Raw genomic sequence first — 17030 nt, 5'->3', positions numbered from 1 at the left:
CTCTTTCTGACATTCTGACATCACAAAATATGTTGGACTTATCTAACCCAGCCCTGGAATGAGCCATTTCCCTAGCAGTTATCAGCCTTATATGGAAGAGAAGATAGAAAAAGTGAAGGTTTTAAAAGTTCATAGACAGCAATAGTAATAATAAAAGACTTATTACTTACAAGAGCTTGGAAACTAGGAACCAAAAATTGTAAAGCCTATAAAATTTAGAAAGTCTACTTTTAAGAAAACTAATGTAATATATGATCCTGTATTGGATTCCTAACCAGAAAGAAACATTGCTATAAAGATCATTATTGGGATAATTGGCAGAATTTTATAAGGTCAGTGGGTAGGTGAACAATCTTGTATCATTGCAGGATCTACTTACTGTGGTTATATACATGAATTTCTTTATTCTTAGGGAATTCATAGTGAAGTATTTAGGGATAAGGGAGCATAGTATCTGCTACTCATTTTCCGATGGTTCAAAAGAGATGTGTCTTTGTGCACACAGTGGTGCGTGTGAGTGTGTATGTGTCTGCACATGCGTGTGTACGTGCGTGCCGGGGGCTGGGGGATGAATGAGTGAGGAAGGAAGCGTACCAAAATGTTAACAGTTGGGGGGGGAGGGGTCTGAGTAAAGCTGTTTGTAATGTTCTTATAACATCTGTGCGACTGTCGAGTTCTTTCCAAATAAAAAGCTTTTTAAAAAAGGCTGATCTTTAAAGACAGACTGAAACTCTGTATTTCATTTAAATTTTAAATTCATTCCACATCTAAAGTAATTAAAATTAGCAACAGAAAGTTGATTAAGGACCATATATGTACATTTTTATTTCTGGAAAGAATGGTTTACGTTTTGTGGGAGAAAAGGGTGGACATTGCAGTTATGTTCATTTCATCTTAAAGAAGTTTTACTCTTGTATACTTATTGGAGGTATTATCAGTACAAGTTCTTCTTTAAAAATGTTTTTATTTATCCTAAAAGATTTACATGTTCATTAAATAAAATTTGGAGAGTTGGAGGAGGGAAAAATCATCCTTATTAAATCTCTCTCTAAATACAACTCTCAGTTAATATCTTGTATTTTCTCCTCTTTTTCCTCCTGGTGCATGAATTTTGCTTCAACTATAATTTTACTTATGCTCTGTATACTTACTTATACTGTCTTTTTAGTGAAATTTTTTTGTATTTTTCCATCATCGTAGCTTATTTTTATTGGCTTCAGAATAATCTACTGGGTGATGAATATCTCTCTCCTTGAATCTTTTTCTTTAGATTGTTAGCTAGATTTCTGGAAGATCTACTACTGCTTCTAGGTAGCACAGTTTTGAATACTTAAGATATGCCAAGCATTGACCTGTATTAGTGCGTTTAGTTCTCCTGACGATCCAGTGTGCCCGGTGCTATTGTAACCCGCACTTTATGATGAGGCCGCCGAGGCACTGAGAGATTAGGGACCTTGTGCGCAGCTGGATCGGTGGTGAGCAGCCAGGGTGGGATGTGATCTGCAGACAGTCTGAGCCCAGAGCTGGAGCACTTGCCGGGGTTCCGCTGTATTACCCACGGCACTCTGTTCACGGAGTAGGAATGTTTTTAAGACTGGTCATACCTCCACTGCCCTGCCTTCTCAGAGGACTGCCCAGTACACACTGCACTAGAGCTGCTTTACTGCTCCCCGCCATCACTGGACCCTTGTTAGACAGTATCGCCTGGTTATATCACCTTTCCGAAGCTTTCTGCCTGTTACTTTGGGAGTACGTCTTAGTCCTTGCTCTATTCTGATCTTTGTTTTCTACCTCACAATACTGTAGCATCTTTAGGCCTTCCAGGGGAATTATAGAATAAAGGGGGCAGTAACATTGGTGTGTGAGAACTGACGTGTGTCATAGGGACTTGAATTGTGTTTCAGGTTTGGTCACCCTGACATTTATAAGTGAAGTTCTAGAATTGTGACTGGGACCATTCTTAGTCAGTCAGTGTCATCCAGGTTGGTGTATTAGGTCATCTGGTGACACTCACGCCTCACCACCAGAGATTTGGATGGAATGGTTTGGGATGGGAGCTTGAGCACGAGGACATGCCTAGAGTTGCCTAGGTGGTCCTGCTACACGGTTGAACGTTTGTTCTTCTGTATTCTATACAGAGGGGTGTGGAGAATGGAATTATGTATGTAGTTCTTATTTATGCAGCTCGTGTAGGGATCAAACTGTGGATCACCTTGGGTTACACAGTACATCCAAACGTTGTCTGAACCTAGCGTCCAGGCTGTTTTGGTTGATTTAAACATGAATGTTTCTTTTCAGTGCTGAACTATTGCCTTGACCCAACCTATTTTATGTACTTTATTTCCCCATGTCTAATTGCTCACTTCCTTAAGTCTTAAAGCTTGTGCTTTATTAGTATTAATAATCTGTATTAGTTTACAGATTATTTAAGGTAGAGGAGGTGCTGGGTAGGCCTAACTAATAATCCTGAAGTATATTCTATGAAAATGTTCTTTGTTTACTATCCCTGAAATATTTATTTGTATTTTGAGTACCACCTCAAATTTTTTGACTTCATGAAAAATTATCAAAACGATATTGCTGTATATGCTTTGCACTTTCAGTTTTTAAATGACAGTGCTAATGTTTTTCCATATTCTTTCCTTCCCTTGTTCTGAATAATTTTCTACCTTTTATGTTACCACAGGCGTACGAATTTATGGTTCTCACCAAATGAAGGAGTTTATTTGGGAATGCCGACTGAGCAGCCATGTACATATGCTAATAGAATAGCTTGTGTAAACTTCATTTACTTGTTAAAAACTTAGGATTTTAGTGGGGGTTTTTTTGCTTGCATAAATAGCTTGATAACATATAGCAGTCCCATGTTTTGTTTTGTCTTGTTTTGTTTAAACAAGTGCTAACAACTTAGGAATTTCATAAATTTTCAGATGGACCATCAACAGATAAAGACTCTGAAGAAAAGAAAAAAGATACTGCAGTTACATCACAGAATAGCCCTGAAGCAAGAGAAGAAAGGTATTTCACTTTATGGAAACTCATTTATGTTGGAAGTCATAGTTTTATTTGACCGTCACTTCCTCCGTGGTCTTATGATCCCATGTCTGTACTCCTCTTTCTTTTTTCCAATCACATGGAAGCAGTATAAATGTATATAGCCAAATATCTAAGGTTTCTTATAAGATTTCTTGGAAATTTAAAAGAGAGTTAGAAGATACTACGTAAAAGAGAAATGATTTACATTGCAGTTGGCGAGTGTAGTTGGATGGGCCCTGGGGTGGCACTGGGAGAGCTGGTAGTGGGGGGACTGACTAGGTGACTAGGATTCATGTGCTTACTTCCTTTATTTGCCACATTTCTGTTTTAGATATTTTTGTCCCTGAATCCGTTTCTCCTCTTCATGGTTCTGTTTTCCTTCCCAATTTAGCTGTTTGTTGAAAGAACTTAAAACGTGTTCAGTAATGAAGAGTTCAAGTTATTCCTTTGCCACTTAAGAGGGCTTTGCATTTATTCTTTCCTGTGACATGCAGTGAACTGTGCCGTGTCCCCATGTTGATGTGATCAGGGATGTGCCTAGTATTCAGTAGATTAAATACATACCCTCTGTTCTTGGGAGGCTTGACTTTGACTTAGAGCAGTAGTTCTCAAGGGGTGGTCCCCAGGAGCAAACCTGGCAGCTTTGTGAAAAGTAGATTCTTGGGCTCTACCCTGGAATTACAGAACCGGGGTTTCTGGCGGTGGTGCCAGCCACGTGTTTTAACAAGCCCTTCAGGTGATTCTCACACACGCACATTTTAGGCCACCTACTTTAACTTCATTTACTTCTCAGTATTTTCCCCAGATTGGTAACGTACTCCTCAGTTTTTATTAATCAGCAGTGATTAATATCCCCTACGCTGTTTTTTTATGTATAAGTACTAACTAACTTGATGATAAAAAAGGTAAGCTATAGATAGGGTTAAACACCAGTTGTTAATAAACTTTATTCAGTTTTTTCTAACTATTTTGAGGTAATTTTGGGCTTTTAGAAAATGGTATGAATAGTGCAGAGCGCTCCCAGATTGCCCCAGTGATGTTTAGACATGTATATGCATGTGTGTGTATAAGTGAAGACACACACAAGTGTTAGTGTGAACCAGACAAGGATAATTGACAGACATCATGCCCTTTGTACCCCTAAATGCTAAATACATCAATGTGTCTTTTCTAAGAACAAGGACATTTTCTCACAGATAGCCACAATACAGATAACAATATCTGAACATTAATCTGATACTTTTTCCTAATCTGCAGACCTTATTCATAGTTTAGCATGTGTCCCAATTATATCTTTTGTTGCAAAGGAAAAAGAATTTTCCAAAGTATCATCTCGGGTCACATTGCATTTGGTTATCATATCTGGCTCCTTTAATCTAGAGTAATTCTTCAGTCTGTCATTGTCTTTCATGACCTTGATATTTTTGAAAAGTACAGGCCATAATTTATGGATTTTTTAACACATGCTTTCAGTTGTGTTACATCCAAAGTAGTGAATGATTTAATGCCTTGAATATAATATATACAGGTATAGACAAATATTTTAAATAGACATTGAAGGAGGAGTAAGTTCTTAGTATATTTTCATCAGTTTTAAGTAATTGAAGTTTAGGGGTAGAGCCTTTCTACAAAAGCATAGGATTATTTTGTACAAAGTCTGACGAGGTAAGCGATTGGTATCTCCATACACACACACACACACACACACACTCTCTCTCTCTCTCTCTCTCTCTCTCTCTCTCTCTCATTCAAACGGTGAAGAAAAATTGTAAAATATTGGAGAAATGAGTCTGAGGTATCATCTAAAGGAAGATAGAAGGTTAGATTTCAGTGAGTTGCAGGTGAAAAGGGTTTTAGCCTTGGTGTAAGGATTTAAGGAGAAAGTGGTGCAGTTAGCTGCTTAGGATGTCAGAAGTGGCTCCAGAGGTGGTGACGTGAGGGCAGAGAAGGCCCATCATCCTCCTGGCAGCTCCCAGGGGTGAGCGAGGCATTGGGCCACGGGCACAGAGTGAGCTCGTCCTTGAAGGAGCCGAGAGTGGCGTTTTTAAACAGGGCGTGTTCAACGGTGTGCGCTGAAGGCTGGGTGCTGTGCCCCGGGGCACAGAGAGGAGTGAACTGAGTGAATGCTCACCTTTGCCCGTGAGAAGCTCGGGCTGGTGGCAGGAGACACTGACCTGTGTGTAGACGGCACTCTGGGAGATGGGCAGCAGGACTCAGAAGGCCTGCAGAGCGGCCGCCCTGCCCGCGTGGGCTGTCTGCGAGCGCGGCCGCTTATATCCGTGGGGTGGAGGGCTGGCTTCGTCTGGAAAGGTTTGTGGCAGAAATCTGCACTGGGATAAAGTTAGCTGAAACCAGTCAGCAAGGTATTTTGCTAAGAATCTAATGTAAGAAGTTAATCAGAAGTAGTGGAAATGATTAGGTTGACTGGAAAAATTGCTCAACTGTCCTGATTGAATTGATGTTTCTGGGGAGAAATTAAGAGACATTGTTGTGTTTTCACAACTACTTCTCACTACACGTGGCTTTTATCCTGAAGGGGGTGTTGTATGTGTAAACCTCCCTGGTTGTCTAATTGCAACAGGGTTTTTCAAGCATTTTCCCCGCTGTTTTCGGTCGAGAGTGGTCATATTCTCTGGTTCCATCCCTTTACCCCTCTCAACCAAGATCCTTGCTTGGCAGTTGTTGTATTGAGCTGTAATGTGTATTTTCTGTATGAAAAATATTGTTTAATTTTTAAAAGGATGATCAAGGTTAAAAAAATAAAAGGCATGAGATTTGTGTCATCTTTACTAAAATTTTAACTTCTTTTTCATCTATATGCAGGCAATTTTTTTTCATGTAAGAGTCACTGACATACAGTTTCATTTATTTATGCCCCCAATTTTTGTTTTTAGAGAGTGATAGTAACAATGTTCACTTTAAGAGAGTTTTCCTGACTTCTTTCTGGTGTGTGTGTGCGTGTGCGTGTACTGCAGTAGCTCCAGCGGCAACGCAAGCAGCAGGAAGGATGAGACAAATGCCCGAGACACTTACGTTTCATCTTTTCCTCGAGCACCAAGCACTTCTGATTCTGTGCGGTTAAAGTGTAGGGAGATGCTCGCTGCGGCTCTCCGAACGGGAGGTGAGTTTCACGTACGTCTCGTGAGTTTCGGTGGTGGGTCCTTTGACGGCTGCCACTGCCGCCCTGTCCACCTCCTTGTTTCTGTCCTCCCGGTGGGATCCTGATGATAGCTGCTCGCCACTGCCCAGCTCAGGGAGGGCTTGCTGTGATGGGGGTTACTGATGGCAGAGAGGAGGGTGTACACTGGACCTCTGCGTCTTACTGTGTGTTTCTGAGAAATAGGTTCCTTCTAATATGTGGATGTTTCCCCTGATCTGTAGTAATTTAAGCTTTTCTTCGCAATCTTTTTTCTCCTCACGTTCAATCTGCAAACTAAGTACTCTACCCTCAAGATTGGGAGTTAACAATACTGTATTTGGGTCCCATTGTTAAATGTTAGTATGACATATAGTAAGTTTTATATTCATAATTTCATTTCCGACTTTTTTTTAAGTGGAAAAGAGATGTTGAGTTATATCTGGGAACTTTAATTTAATTTGGAGGTACTCATTCTTATATAAAATTTTGCTCTTAAAAGTTTCATGTATAGACATATTTATCCTCCTATACAAATTCATCCTTTCTCTTTTCTGTTGTACTGAACCACAGTTAGTATGACCTAGTTTTCTCCTTATTCTGCCCTTTCTACTCTGATTCCTTTACTGTCTCTTTATATATGTTTTCTTTTTCTTCCTAGTTTCTTTTTATTTCCTTCTATCCCTTTGAATATTTGCATAGGAGTCTCCTGATTATGTCCGTATATGTGACTGGCAGATGAAATGAATGGTTTCTTGGCATTGAAGCCTGAGTCACAGGAGACAAGACAGTTCTTTATAACTTTCTCTGCTCTCTACTGGAGCAACCAGAATTTATGGAGTTGTGAAGTGAGAAATTGCCTGCTAGATGCATTACTTCCCCACTCCTGAGGGATAAGGAGTCATCCATGCAGGAGCCCTCTGGACATTAGGTGAATCCAGAGGAGGAGCAGAGTGGGTAGTAGAGAGACAAGATTCCAATGAAACTAAACTGAAAGGATTCTTTGTACAGGGCAAGTGGGGTTGAAGAAATAGGAATACAGTTTAATTGACCCTGTTGAAATTTTCTTTTAATGTGTTATAATCACTTTTTCATGACAATTCTCTGTGCCTGTGTTTAGATGACTACATCGCTATTGGAGCTGATGAGGAAGAATTAGGATCTCAAATCGAGGAAGATATCCTTTGCGTGTATATTCATAATTGTTTTAAGAAATCCGCTAGATTATGTGTTCTTCCTGTAAAGACTTCAACGTTTTATGCTTCAGTTTCTTTCTTGATTGTTTTGATGGGAAAGGGGAGGCCCATCCATGTCATTTTATTCTTGTTTTCCTTCTTGTTTTCAACAGTAAAACACAGAGTACTGATTGTATTTTCATTTTTCTGCCTTGCAAATTGAGAACGTAGCATCTCAATTGAAGTTGTGCAGAAGGGAATGGAAAACACACATGCTAGTAAATGGGAAGTAGGGTTTCACCTTTGGGGGTGCTCAGCAAAGCGTATACAATCCCCTGAACTCATCATCCTGGACAGGAGTGTGTTCATGCTGGGGACCTTGGGAAGGGCTCTGGAGAGGGAGGGGTCTTGCACGTGGGTCCGGAGAGCAGGGAACATCTAGGTGACAGTATGACTGCAGTACTGTCCTGGTTGGGGGAATGGCCTTGTTAGAAAGGGAGCTGCTCTGGAGCTGGGCCCCTGCTGTTGCCTGTTCTCTTGAGAAAGCCACCTGCTAAACTAGCTTCTTGCTGAGCCAAGGAGGAAATGATCCCTCAGGGCTACTGTGAAAGGTTTTCTCTCAGAAGGCCCTCCACGGAGCTGTGTAGCCTTTTTTTTTTGTTTGATTTGATTTTTAAAATAAATTTATTTATTTGTTTTTATTTTGGGCTGTGTTGGGTCTTTGTTGCGGTGCACAGACTTCTCATTGCGGTGGCTTCTCTTGGTGCGGAGCACGGGCTCTAGACGCACGGGCTTTAGACGCACGGGCTTCAGTAGTTGTGGCACACGGGCTTAGTTGGCTCCACAGCACGTGGGATCTTGCCGGGCCAGGGATCGAACCTGTGTCCCCTGACTTGGCAGGCGGATTCTTAACCACTGTGCCACCAGGGAAGCCTTTATTTATTTATTTTTGACTACGTTGGGTCTTCATTGCTGCGCGTAGGCTTTCTCTAGTTGCGGCGACCGGGGGCTACTCTTCGTTGTGGTGCGCAGGCTTCTCATTGTGGTGGCTTCTCTTGTTGCGGAGCGTAGGCTCTAGGCACGTGGGCTTCAGTAGTTGTGGCACGTGGGCTCAGTAGTTGTGGCTCGCGGGCTCTAGAGCGCAGGCTCAGTAGTTGTGGTGCACGGGCTTAGTTGCTCCGCGGCATGTGGGATCTTCCCAGGCCAGGGATCGAACCCGTGTCCCCTGACTTGGCAGGCAGATTCTTAACCACTGCGCCACCGGGGAAGTCCCTGTATAGTCTTTTTGAGACTTTTAGGATCCTTGGTAGAATGCAGATTTGGGCAAGGGAAAGCATGTGTAAGTTCAAGCTCTTATTCTCAAGTTTTCTCACTCAGATTGCATATCTGAGTTACATTTTGAAACCCTTTTTCTTTGTTTCTTGCTTGGCATTAAACATTGAGAAAGTATTGCTCATTCATAGCATAAAAGTATGATCACTGTTTTTTGCCAGTTACAGATCAAGAAATCAGGCAGAAACAGTGCCTTGTTGTTAACTTAATCTAAAGTGGAAACACTGCTTAGAAATTTCAGGAATTCTTATTGTGGCAGAATAGGAAAAAGTTATCTTACCTGTATAACTTAACCTTTGTTTCCTTAACGGCCTAGTACCTATCTATCAAGAAATAAGGAATACGGACATGAAATACAAAAATAGAGTACGAAGTAGGATATCAAATCTTAAGGATGCTAAGAATCCAAATTTAAGGAAAAATGTGCTGTGTGGGAATATTCCTCCTGACTTATTTGCTAGAATGACGGCAGAGGTGAGTATATTTGTATGTTTCTATGACGGTATTCCATGATATCAAGTGTAAAGTCTATTTAAATCATAAAGTACTGTATAAATACTGCATATTAATAAATTGTTATTAGCTATTCTAATATACTTATATATATAGTATACCAGACAGATACTTAAGGTGATTGAATCTGTTGGCATCAGTACTTTGTCCCTTTCACAACTGTGCCGTGATCTTTGGGTGATTGCATTAATAAATTATTGTCTAAAAACAAAAGTGTTTTTTACTTATTATAGATCCATGTAGAATCATAGAGTCGAATCTCTAATTGCAAACAGACTTTGTAACCACTAAGCTCTTTTCATGGTTAAATACTATAAAGTTGGTTATATCTTATTGTCTATTCCTTATATTTATTTAGAACATGGTGGAGAAAATGGAATTCATTGTCTGCTACTTATAGATGTAGCTGTTCACAGATAATAGCCACAGTGTGTCTGCAGTCTCACTATCTGACTAAGCATCCAAGACAGTGAATTTGTCTTTCTATATAGCTAATAAAAATTGTTATATTTTTTAAATTCATTTTTTAAAACCTCATTAAAATAGTTTAAAACTTTCACAAAGTAGAGAACAAAGTACAGTGAAATCCTATATATCCATCACCCAAGGTTCAAGTATTTTAAATAACTAGTCACCTTCTTCATCAATCCCTTTTTTTGTTTTCTTTCTTTTCCCCTGAATGATTATTATCACTATTATTTTTTTAGAAATGACATCCAGGATTCATTTATTTATTTTTAATAAATTTATTTATTTTTGGCTATGTTGGGTCTTCGTTTCTACACCGGCTTTCTCTAGTTGGGGAGAGCAGGGGCTACTCTTCATTGCGGTGCGCGGGCTTCTCATTGCTGTGGCTTCTCTTGCTGCAGATCACGGGCTCTAGGCACGCGGGCTTCAGTAGTTGCGGCACACGGGCTCAGTAGTTGGGGCTTATGGGCTCTAGAGTACAGGCGCAGTAGTTGTGGTGCATGGGCTTAGCTGCTCCATGGCATGTGGGATCTTCCTGGACCAGGGCTCAAACCCGTGTCCCCTGCATTGGCAGGTGGATTCTCAACCACTGCGCCATCAGGGAAGCCCTCCCCTGAATTATTTTCAAGCTAATTCCAGACATTATAGCCTTTTACCTTTCTATCCTTGAGAGATATCTTTAAAAATATGATACTTTTCTTATGTAACTACATTGTCATCATGACATTTAACAAATCTAATGATAATTCCTTGGTATATCTAATATCAAGTTCATATTATGTTCGGTTGTACATTTATTTTGTATCAGGATCCAGAGTCTAGATGTTACCTTAAGTTTGGTCTTTTAAGATTTTGTGTGTACGTATTTAAATCCAAAGCACTTTCTTCTCCTGCCCCTGCCCCCTTTTTTTCATAACATTGACCTGTTGAAGAGACCAGTTTATCTCTTGTATATCTCACAGTATGAATTGCCTGTTTCTTCCTCATGATGTTATTTAACTTTTCTGTCCCCTTCATTTTCTGTGAACTGGAAGCTAGTTCTGTAGGCTTGGTTACATGCCAGTTTCACTTTTCCTGCGTAAGTACTTCATCGGTGGTCCTTCTTCTTCTTTTTTTTTTTTTGCGTTACGTGGGCCTCTCACTGTTGTGGCCTCTCCCGTTGCGGAGCACAGGCTCCGGACGCACAGGCCCAGCAGCCATGGCTCATGGGCCCAGCCGCTCCGCGGCATGTGGGATCCTCCCGGACCGGGGCACGAACCCGTGTCCCCTGCATCGGCAGGCGGACTCTCAACCACTGCGCCACCAGGGAAGCCCACTGGTCCTTCTTATTTCATATGGCATCACATCAGGAGACACATGTCTTGTGGCTCTACTCTTCGGGTGCGGAAGTTGATCGGGGGTTTGTGTGCCGACAGTCTGATCCCTCCGTTGTAAAGTTCTCCATCAGCCTTTCATCTGTGTGTTCATCCACCGAATTGGTGATTTCATTAGGAGTTGCAAAACAGAGATTTCTAAAATTGTGTCATTCCTTGCACATTTATTAGCTAGATTTCTTTGATAAGCACTTTCCCTGAGTTGAAGGCTCTTGGTTACACTGTTGGTTAGAACAGGAAAGGCAGGGTGAATGTGTAATTCTTTTCTTTTGGTTAACAGTTATCAGAAGGAGGAGTTGGCGCCCCACTAACTGCCAGTGGGGGCATTTGTTGCCATTCTCGCAAGCGTTTGTGCTCTCCTTTTTTAAGTGCCCTCACGGACTTGTGACTTCTTAGTTATCCACTGGGGATTGGTCTTTTCAGTAATTCATATTGTTGGCTGAAGAAATCATCCTCTCTGGCCAGTGGGAGCTCCTGCATATAGCTCCTCTGTCCGTGTGACTCACTCACAGTAGTCAGGTAGTTTCCGTACTTTCTGGCACAAGATGACTCTGACTTATCTTGTGCTTTTCTTCACCCAGAATTGGAACCAGACATTCCTCCAGAGGCCTCTGGTTCCTTTTTCGGTAGTGGGGGTGTGTGTGCAATAGTAGAGACCATAGTCTGGATACTAGAGGAGCTCGTTGCTACAGGCTTACATTGTTTATAAGCCTTTGAACAGCAATTAAATCCAGTTTTCACATGCAGAATTACAAGTATTTGAAAAACTTTTAAGAGTAAGCAAACTCTTATGAGTTCTTTGAGGAAAAATATTAATTTTTCACTTTTAAAGCTTTAAAAGTTGATTTTGATATTGTTAGTATTAAACTAAGGGAGCGTAAAAAGCATTCTGCATATGTATAGAAGATGCCCGTAACTGAGTGGTATTGCCACCTTCCAAACAGGAGATGGCCAGCGATGAGCTCAAAGAGATGCGGAAAAACTTGACCAAAGAAGCCATCAGAGAGCATCAGATGGCCAAGACAGGTGGGACCCAGACGGACTTGTTCACATGTGGCAAATGCAAGAAGAAGAACTGCACTTACACACAGGTTTGTGCTTGTTTATAGATTCTTATTTTCATACTAAGAATGCTTGCAACTCCTATTTCAAAACAAGTAGTAAAGATAATTACCAGTATTCTGATATTTTTTGAGAGGAGATATCTCTTAAGTATAACAATGCATTCTTAATACTAGCAGATTCCAGTTAATTGAAAATAATTTGAAATAGTTACACTTCCATAGAAATTGTTACTGTGAAAGCTGTACAAACGGAAATTGATTAAATATTATAGAATTTAATAAAATGGCCATGTTTTTTCTCTAAGAGCTAATAAGCAGTGGATTATTGGTTAGTATATAAACAGGCTACAATTCTTTTTATTTGGCAGGATCATGTAATTTAGGGAAAGTTCTTTGCTCTCCCTCACTCGGAGCCTGGGTACTTTTAGCTTAACTGGTTTCCAGATATTTATTCCTTTTTTGCAACATATTGATGGCTTTTATCTTCATTTATCACATCATATATGATGTGACTGACTTTCCTTTTTCTTGAACCGCTGAAAAGAGCTGTATTATAGTTGTTTTGATTGTATGTGCATATGTGAAAATTTTTTTTCTCACTGTCATTAATTTCATTTGCTAAATAGGCTGTTTGTGCTATGTCTGTAATCCGCTAAATTCAAAATTTTCCCTTTAAAGAACAACTAATTGTTTCCGGTTACTAGAAAGACTTAGGGGATTGAATTTTTTGACTGACAGAAAATTAATCACTTTATAAAAATAATGTTTAGTTTATTTGTTATTCTGTAAGTATACCTACTTATAGAAAATTCTGAAACTACAGAAAAGTATGAACAAGAAATTTAAAATCACTCATTAATCTGCCATCCAGAGAGGGCAATGATCTGTATTTTGGTGCTTGTAGTATTTTGTGGATTTTTTAAAAACCTAGTTGTAGCTAAATACTGTACACTGTTTTATATACTTTTCCTCACTTTGTGTAAGCATTTTCCTTTGTTTTTTTAAACCTTTATAAACATATTAATAGCTGTATAATATTCCATCAGATGGGTGGACTTATCTCATTATTTCCCTGTTGGATGCTCAGGTTGTTTCCAGTGTTTGTGTTATTATAAAATTGTACTCTTCAAACATCCTTGTAGACAGATCTCCCCTCCCAACTTTATTGAAAAATAATTGACAAATATAATTGTATATTTTTAAAGTGTACAATATGATGCTTTGATACACACATACGTCATGGAATGCTTACCAAGATCAAGATAATTAACTAATTAACACACTCATCACCTCACATTTTCTTTCTTTCTTTCTTTTTTTTTTTTTTTTTTTGGTGAGAATGCTTAAGATCTACGCTAACAGTAGTCCCCATGCTGTATGTTAGATCCTCAGAACTTATTCTTCTTGTAACTGAAAGTTTATACCCTTTGATCTATATCTTCCCATGTCCTTCCATCTATTCTGTTTCTGTGAACTCAGCTTTTTTTTTTTTTTTTTAAGATGCCACATATAAGTGATGTCATACAGTATTTGTCTCTCTGTTTGGCATATTTCATTTAGCATAATGCCTTCCAGGTTCATCCATGTTGTTTCAAATGGCAGGATTTCCTTCTTTTTTATGGCTGAATAATATTCTGTCATGAATATATGCCATTTTTTCTTTATCCATTTATCTGTTGAAGGACATTTAGGTTGTTTCCATGTCTTGGCTATTGTGAATAATTCTGCAGAGAACATGTGTGCAGATAATCTCTTTGATATACTGATTTCATTTCCTTCAGCTGTGTACCAAGATGCAGAATTGCTGGATTGTATAGTAGCTCTGTTTTTAATTTTTTGAGGAACCTCCACACCATTTTCCACAGCGGCCACACCAACTTACATTCTCACCAACAGTGCACAAGGGTTCCCTTTTCTCCACACCCTTGACAACACTTGCTTTTTCTTGTCTTTTTGATAATAGCCATTCTAACAGGTGTGAGGTGATATTTTCTTGTGGTTTTAATTTGTATTTCCCCAATGATTAGTGATGTTGAGCTGCACACAGATCTTTATTTGTGTTTCTAATTACCATCTTATGATAGATCAGATATCAAGTTCCCAGGTCACAGAAGATGGGTATTTAAGGCTCTTGTTGCTGCCTCACTTAGAAAGGTTGTGGCAGTTTATATTTGTCATAACGAAATATTTGTAATTTTTACATCCTTGCTAATTTGTAACAGAAAATTGATATGTCTTTTAATTAACATTTCTGTGCTTCTTAGTTATGATGAAAAATTCTCATATTTATTAGACATTTATCAGTAGTATAATGTGTGACTTTAGATGAACAGATAAAAGATGAAAAGACAAGGACTTAGAAAAATGAAGTTCGGAAATGTGTGTTTGTTTGACATTAATTCGCTTATCTGAGCTTGTTTCGAGCTCTTATACATTTTACTGTGGTACCATTCTTAATTAGGTTGGACTTTTTGTAGTATTGTAAAAAGTAGTATTTTTCACCCGACTTTGCTGCAGGTCCAAACGCGGAGTGCTGATGAACCGATGACAACGTTTGTTGTCTGCAACGAGTGTGGAAACCGGTGGAAGGTACACGCCTCCTGGGGTTCCCGTCTCACCTGTTTACATGGGGTGGTTCTCCATGGGCTGGTCTCTTCTGGTCTGCTTCGGGGGCTGCCTGGATGCCCCGGTGTATGCACGTGCTCACGCTGCCCAGTGCTGGGGAAGGCCGTGGCTGGTGTCTGTCGTGGAACGTACTGTTTGCCGTCCTACTAGAAATAAAGAGGTTGACTTAATTTGCCAACCGTCTTGTCGTCTTGTTGCAGAAATGACAGGATTGAATCTTAAATGTGCATTACGGTGTCACAGCCCTGTATATACTATATCCATTCAGTGGCTTCCACTCTTGTTCTTCCGGAAAACCTGCACAAGCTTATGGCTTGTCTTTATAGATTTTGGTTCTGGAAAAACTACTCTACCTTGTTGAAATCCAGCCCGATGGTTTTAGTGTTTATCTTAGGAAATCCAGATGAGCACCGCCGTGGTTTCGTAGGCTTTCCACTAAGCCTTCCTTTGTACGGCCTGTGTTCTCTTGAATTAGCCCCGCACAGGCAAGTTATGTTATTGGAATGATTCATTGTTGAGTGATTTTTGTGAGCCGCAGAAATATAAGTTAAAATTGGGAGAAGAATTACACATCATACCTGAGACAGCGGTGGGGATACTAGGAGTGTGGGACTGGGGGGGCTCGCACGGTAGGAAGACATTCCCTGGAGCCAAACAGGCTTTGAACTGCTTTGCCACGTAGCGTTACCGAACTGTGATGTTCTCATGACCCACGTTACAGGGTGTGGTGAGTGGTAGAAATAATATATTTAAAGTGCCTGGTCATTGTTGGTGCTCCAAAAATGCTGGCTATTTTTATTAGCTTTTGTGAAATTTGTACAAGATTCTTTTCTTTTTTAAGTTATACTTACATTAGACTTTTTAGTCTAATGCTTATTTTGAATTATTCATATAGGTTAAAGCATTTTCTGAAAATCAGAAGTGAATTAAAAGGCAGACAATGGGAGAATATCCTTCATGAGTATAGTGTGAGACTTTGGCTCTCGGCACTCTTTCTGGGCTTGAGGACAGTACACATTTTATTACAAAGATTCGTTCTGGGCCGGGAGATTAATGGTATTGAGAGTGTCTTCCTGGCTTGAAACAGTGTCTCCCTTCCTGAGTTGGCAGGTTTTTTAATTGGTCTAAGAGAGGGATGTTCATTTTTTTTCAGTCCTGTTGGGCAAATCTGGCTTTTCCAGAGGGCTCTTGGATTTGTTTACATGATGCCTCGTGATGATGAAGATGATGATGATGATGATGATGATGACTGGGTATATTGCAGTTTGTATTGAATACAGGCAGTTGGCTGCTTAAGTGCTGGCATAGTTCTGTTGGATTTAAGAAAATTCAATTTAATGTAGAAAGCTGATGCCTACGGTGGCTTACTCTGGAAGTTCAAATTTGGAATTAATTTTTTTAACCTGAAATTAAGGAGAGAGGTACTTAAGAAAATATTTTATACTGTTTCTTTATTTATGTATTCCTAGTAATTCTAAGTTGGAAGAACCAAACACTTAATATAGGTGACTATTCATGTCTGGAAAACACAGCATCTTTTTTAGAAATGCCTCTTTCTTTAGCAGTTTAAGGTGTATGCTGTGTTAAATGTGGGAAGGGCTACACCCCATTGTCTGTATTTAAAGGTCTCACAAAATATTTCTTCTTTTTTGACAGTTCTGTTGAGTTGGAAGAATTGGCAAAACACCTGGACCATTAAGAAAATGGATTTTGTAATTAGCTTTAAGACTAGGCCAACCAACTAGTTTTCCTGCAAATCAGATTTTTAAAGTAACATATATCCCTTGGGTTAGTCTCTGTTTTTGACATAGGATCCCTTCCTTAAATGCCTTCTGTAGTTTCAGAGCAGTAAGGAGACCACAGGATAATGTATGGTATCTGTTTCAAAACTTTTTTTTTCCCATTTTTATAAGTAAGTTGATATTAAACTTTTGGCAGTTTATTTTTACCTTTTTTTTTCCTTCTTAAAGGAAAATGTACCTTAACTTTTTTACAATCTGAAACATACACAGTAAAAATGTTATTCTTCTCAGTTAATACACAAATGGAAATTACATTTTTCCTATATTGGCATGTACCTTCAAATATTAAAAGAGGAGAAGAGGTAATGTAATTATAAGTTTATCAAACATGGTGTGTATTCAGATAATACTTGACCAGCTTATCTAAATTGTACATAATATTTCAACTAGCATATGAAATTGATTTTAATTATTATGTTCACAAGTCTGGAATAATTAGTTATTATTTTGCATTTGTAACTAACTGTGATCCTCATTTCTTGTAATTTCTTGTACATGTTTATTAC

The 17030-nt window shown here is 39.3% G+C and overlaps 1 protein-coding gene across 1 annotated transcript in view; it reads left to right on the top strand.

The window, feature by feature from the left end:
- Positions 1-16618, top strand: part of LOC307065521 (transcription elongation factor A protein 1) — a 31665-nt gene extending 15047 nt beyond the window's left edge. Inside the window, exons 4-10 of the mRNA XM_079722361.1 lie at positions 2931-3018; positions 6012-6157; positions 7293-7349; positions 8999-9153; positions 11978-12124; positions 14615-14686; positions 16379-16618. Coding sequence (XP_079578487.1) covers positions 2931-3018; positions 6012-6157; positions 7293-7349; positions 8999-9153; positions 11978-12124; positions 14615-14686; positions 16379-16387 — 674 coding nt within the window. The 3' untranslated portion in view covers positions 16388-16618. The remainder of the gene's footprint in view (positions 1-2930; positions 3019-6011; positions 6158-7292; positions 7350-8998; positions 9154-11977; positions 12125-14614; positions 14687-16378) is intronic.
- Positions 16619-17030: the final 412 nt, after the last annotated feature.

Source organism: Hyperoodon ampullatus (genome assembly GCF_949752795.1).
Source record: "Hyperoodon ampullatus genome assembly, chromosome: 17".
Lineage (NCBI taxonomy): Eukaryota > Metazoa > Chordata > Mammalia > Artiodactyla > Ziphiidae > Hyperoodon > Hyperoodon ampullatus.
This window is presented reverse-complemented; position numbering and strand designations above follow the sequence as displayed.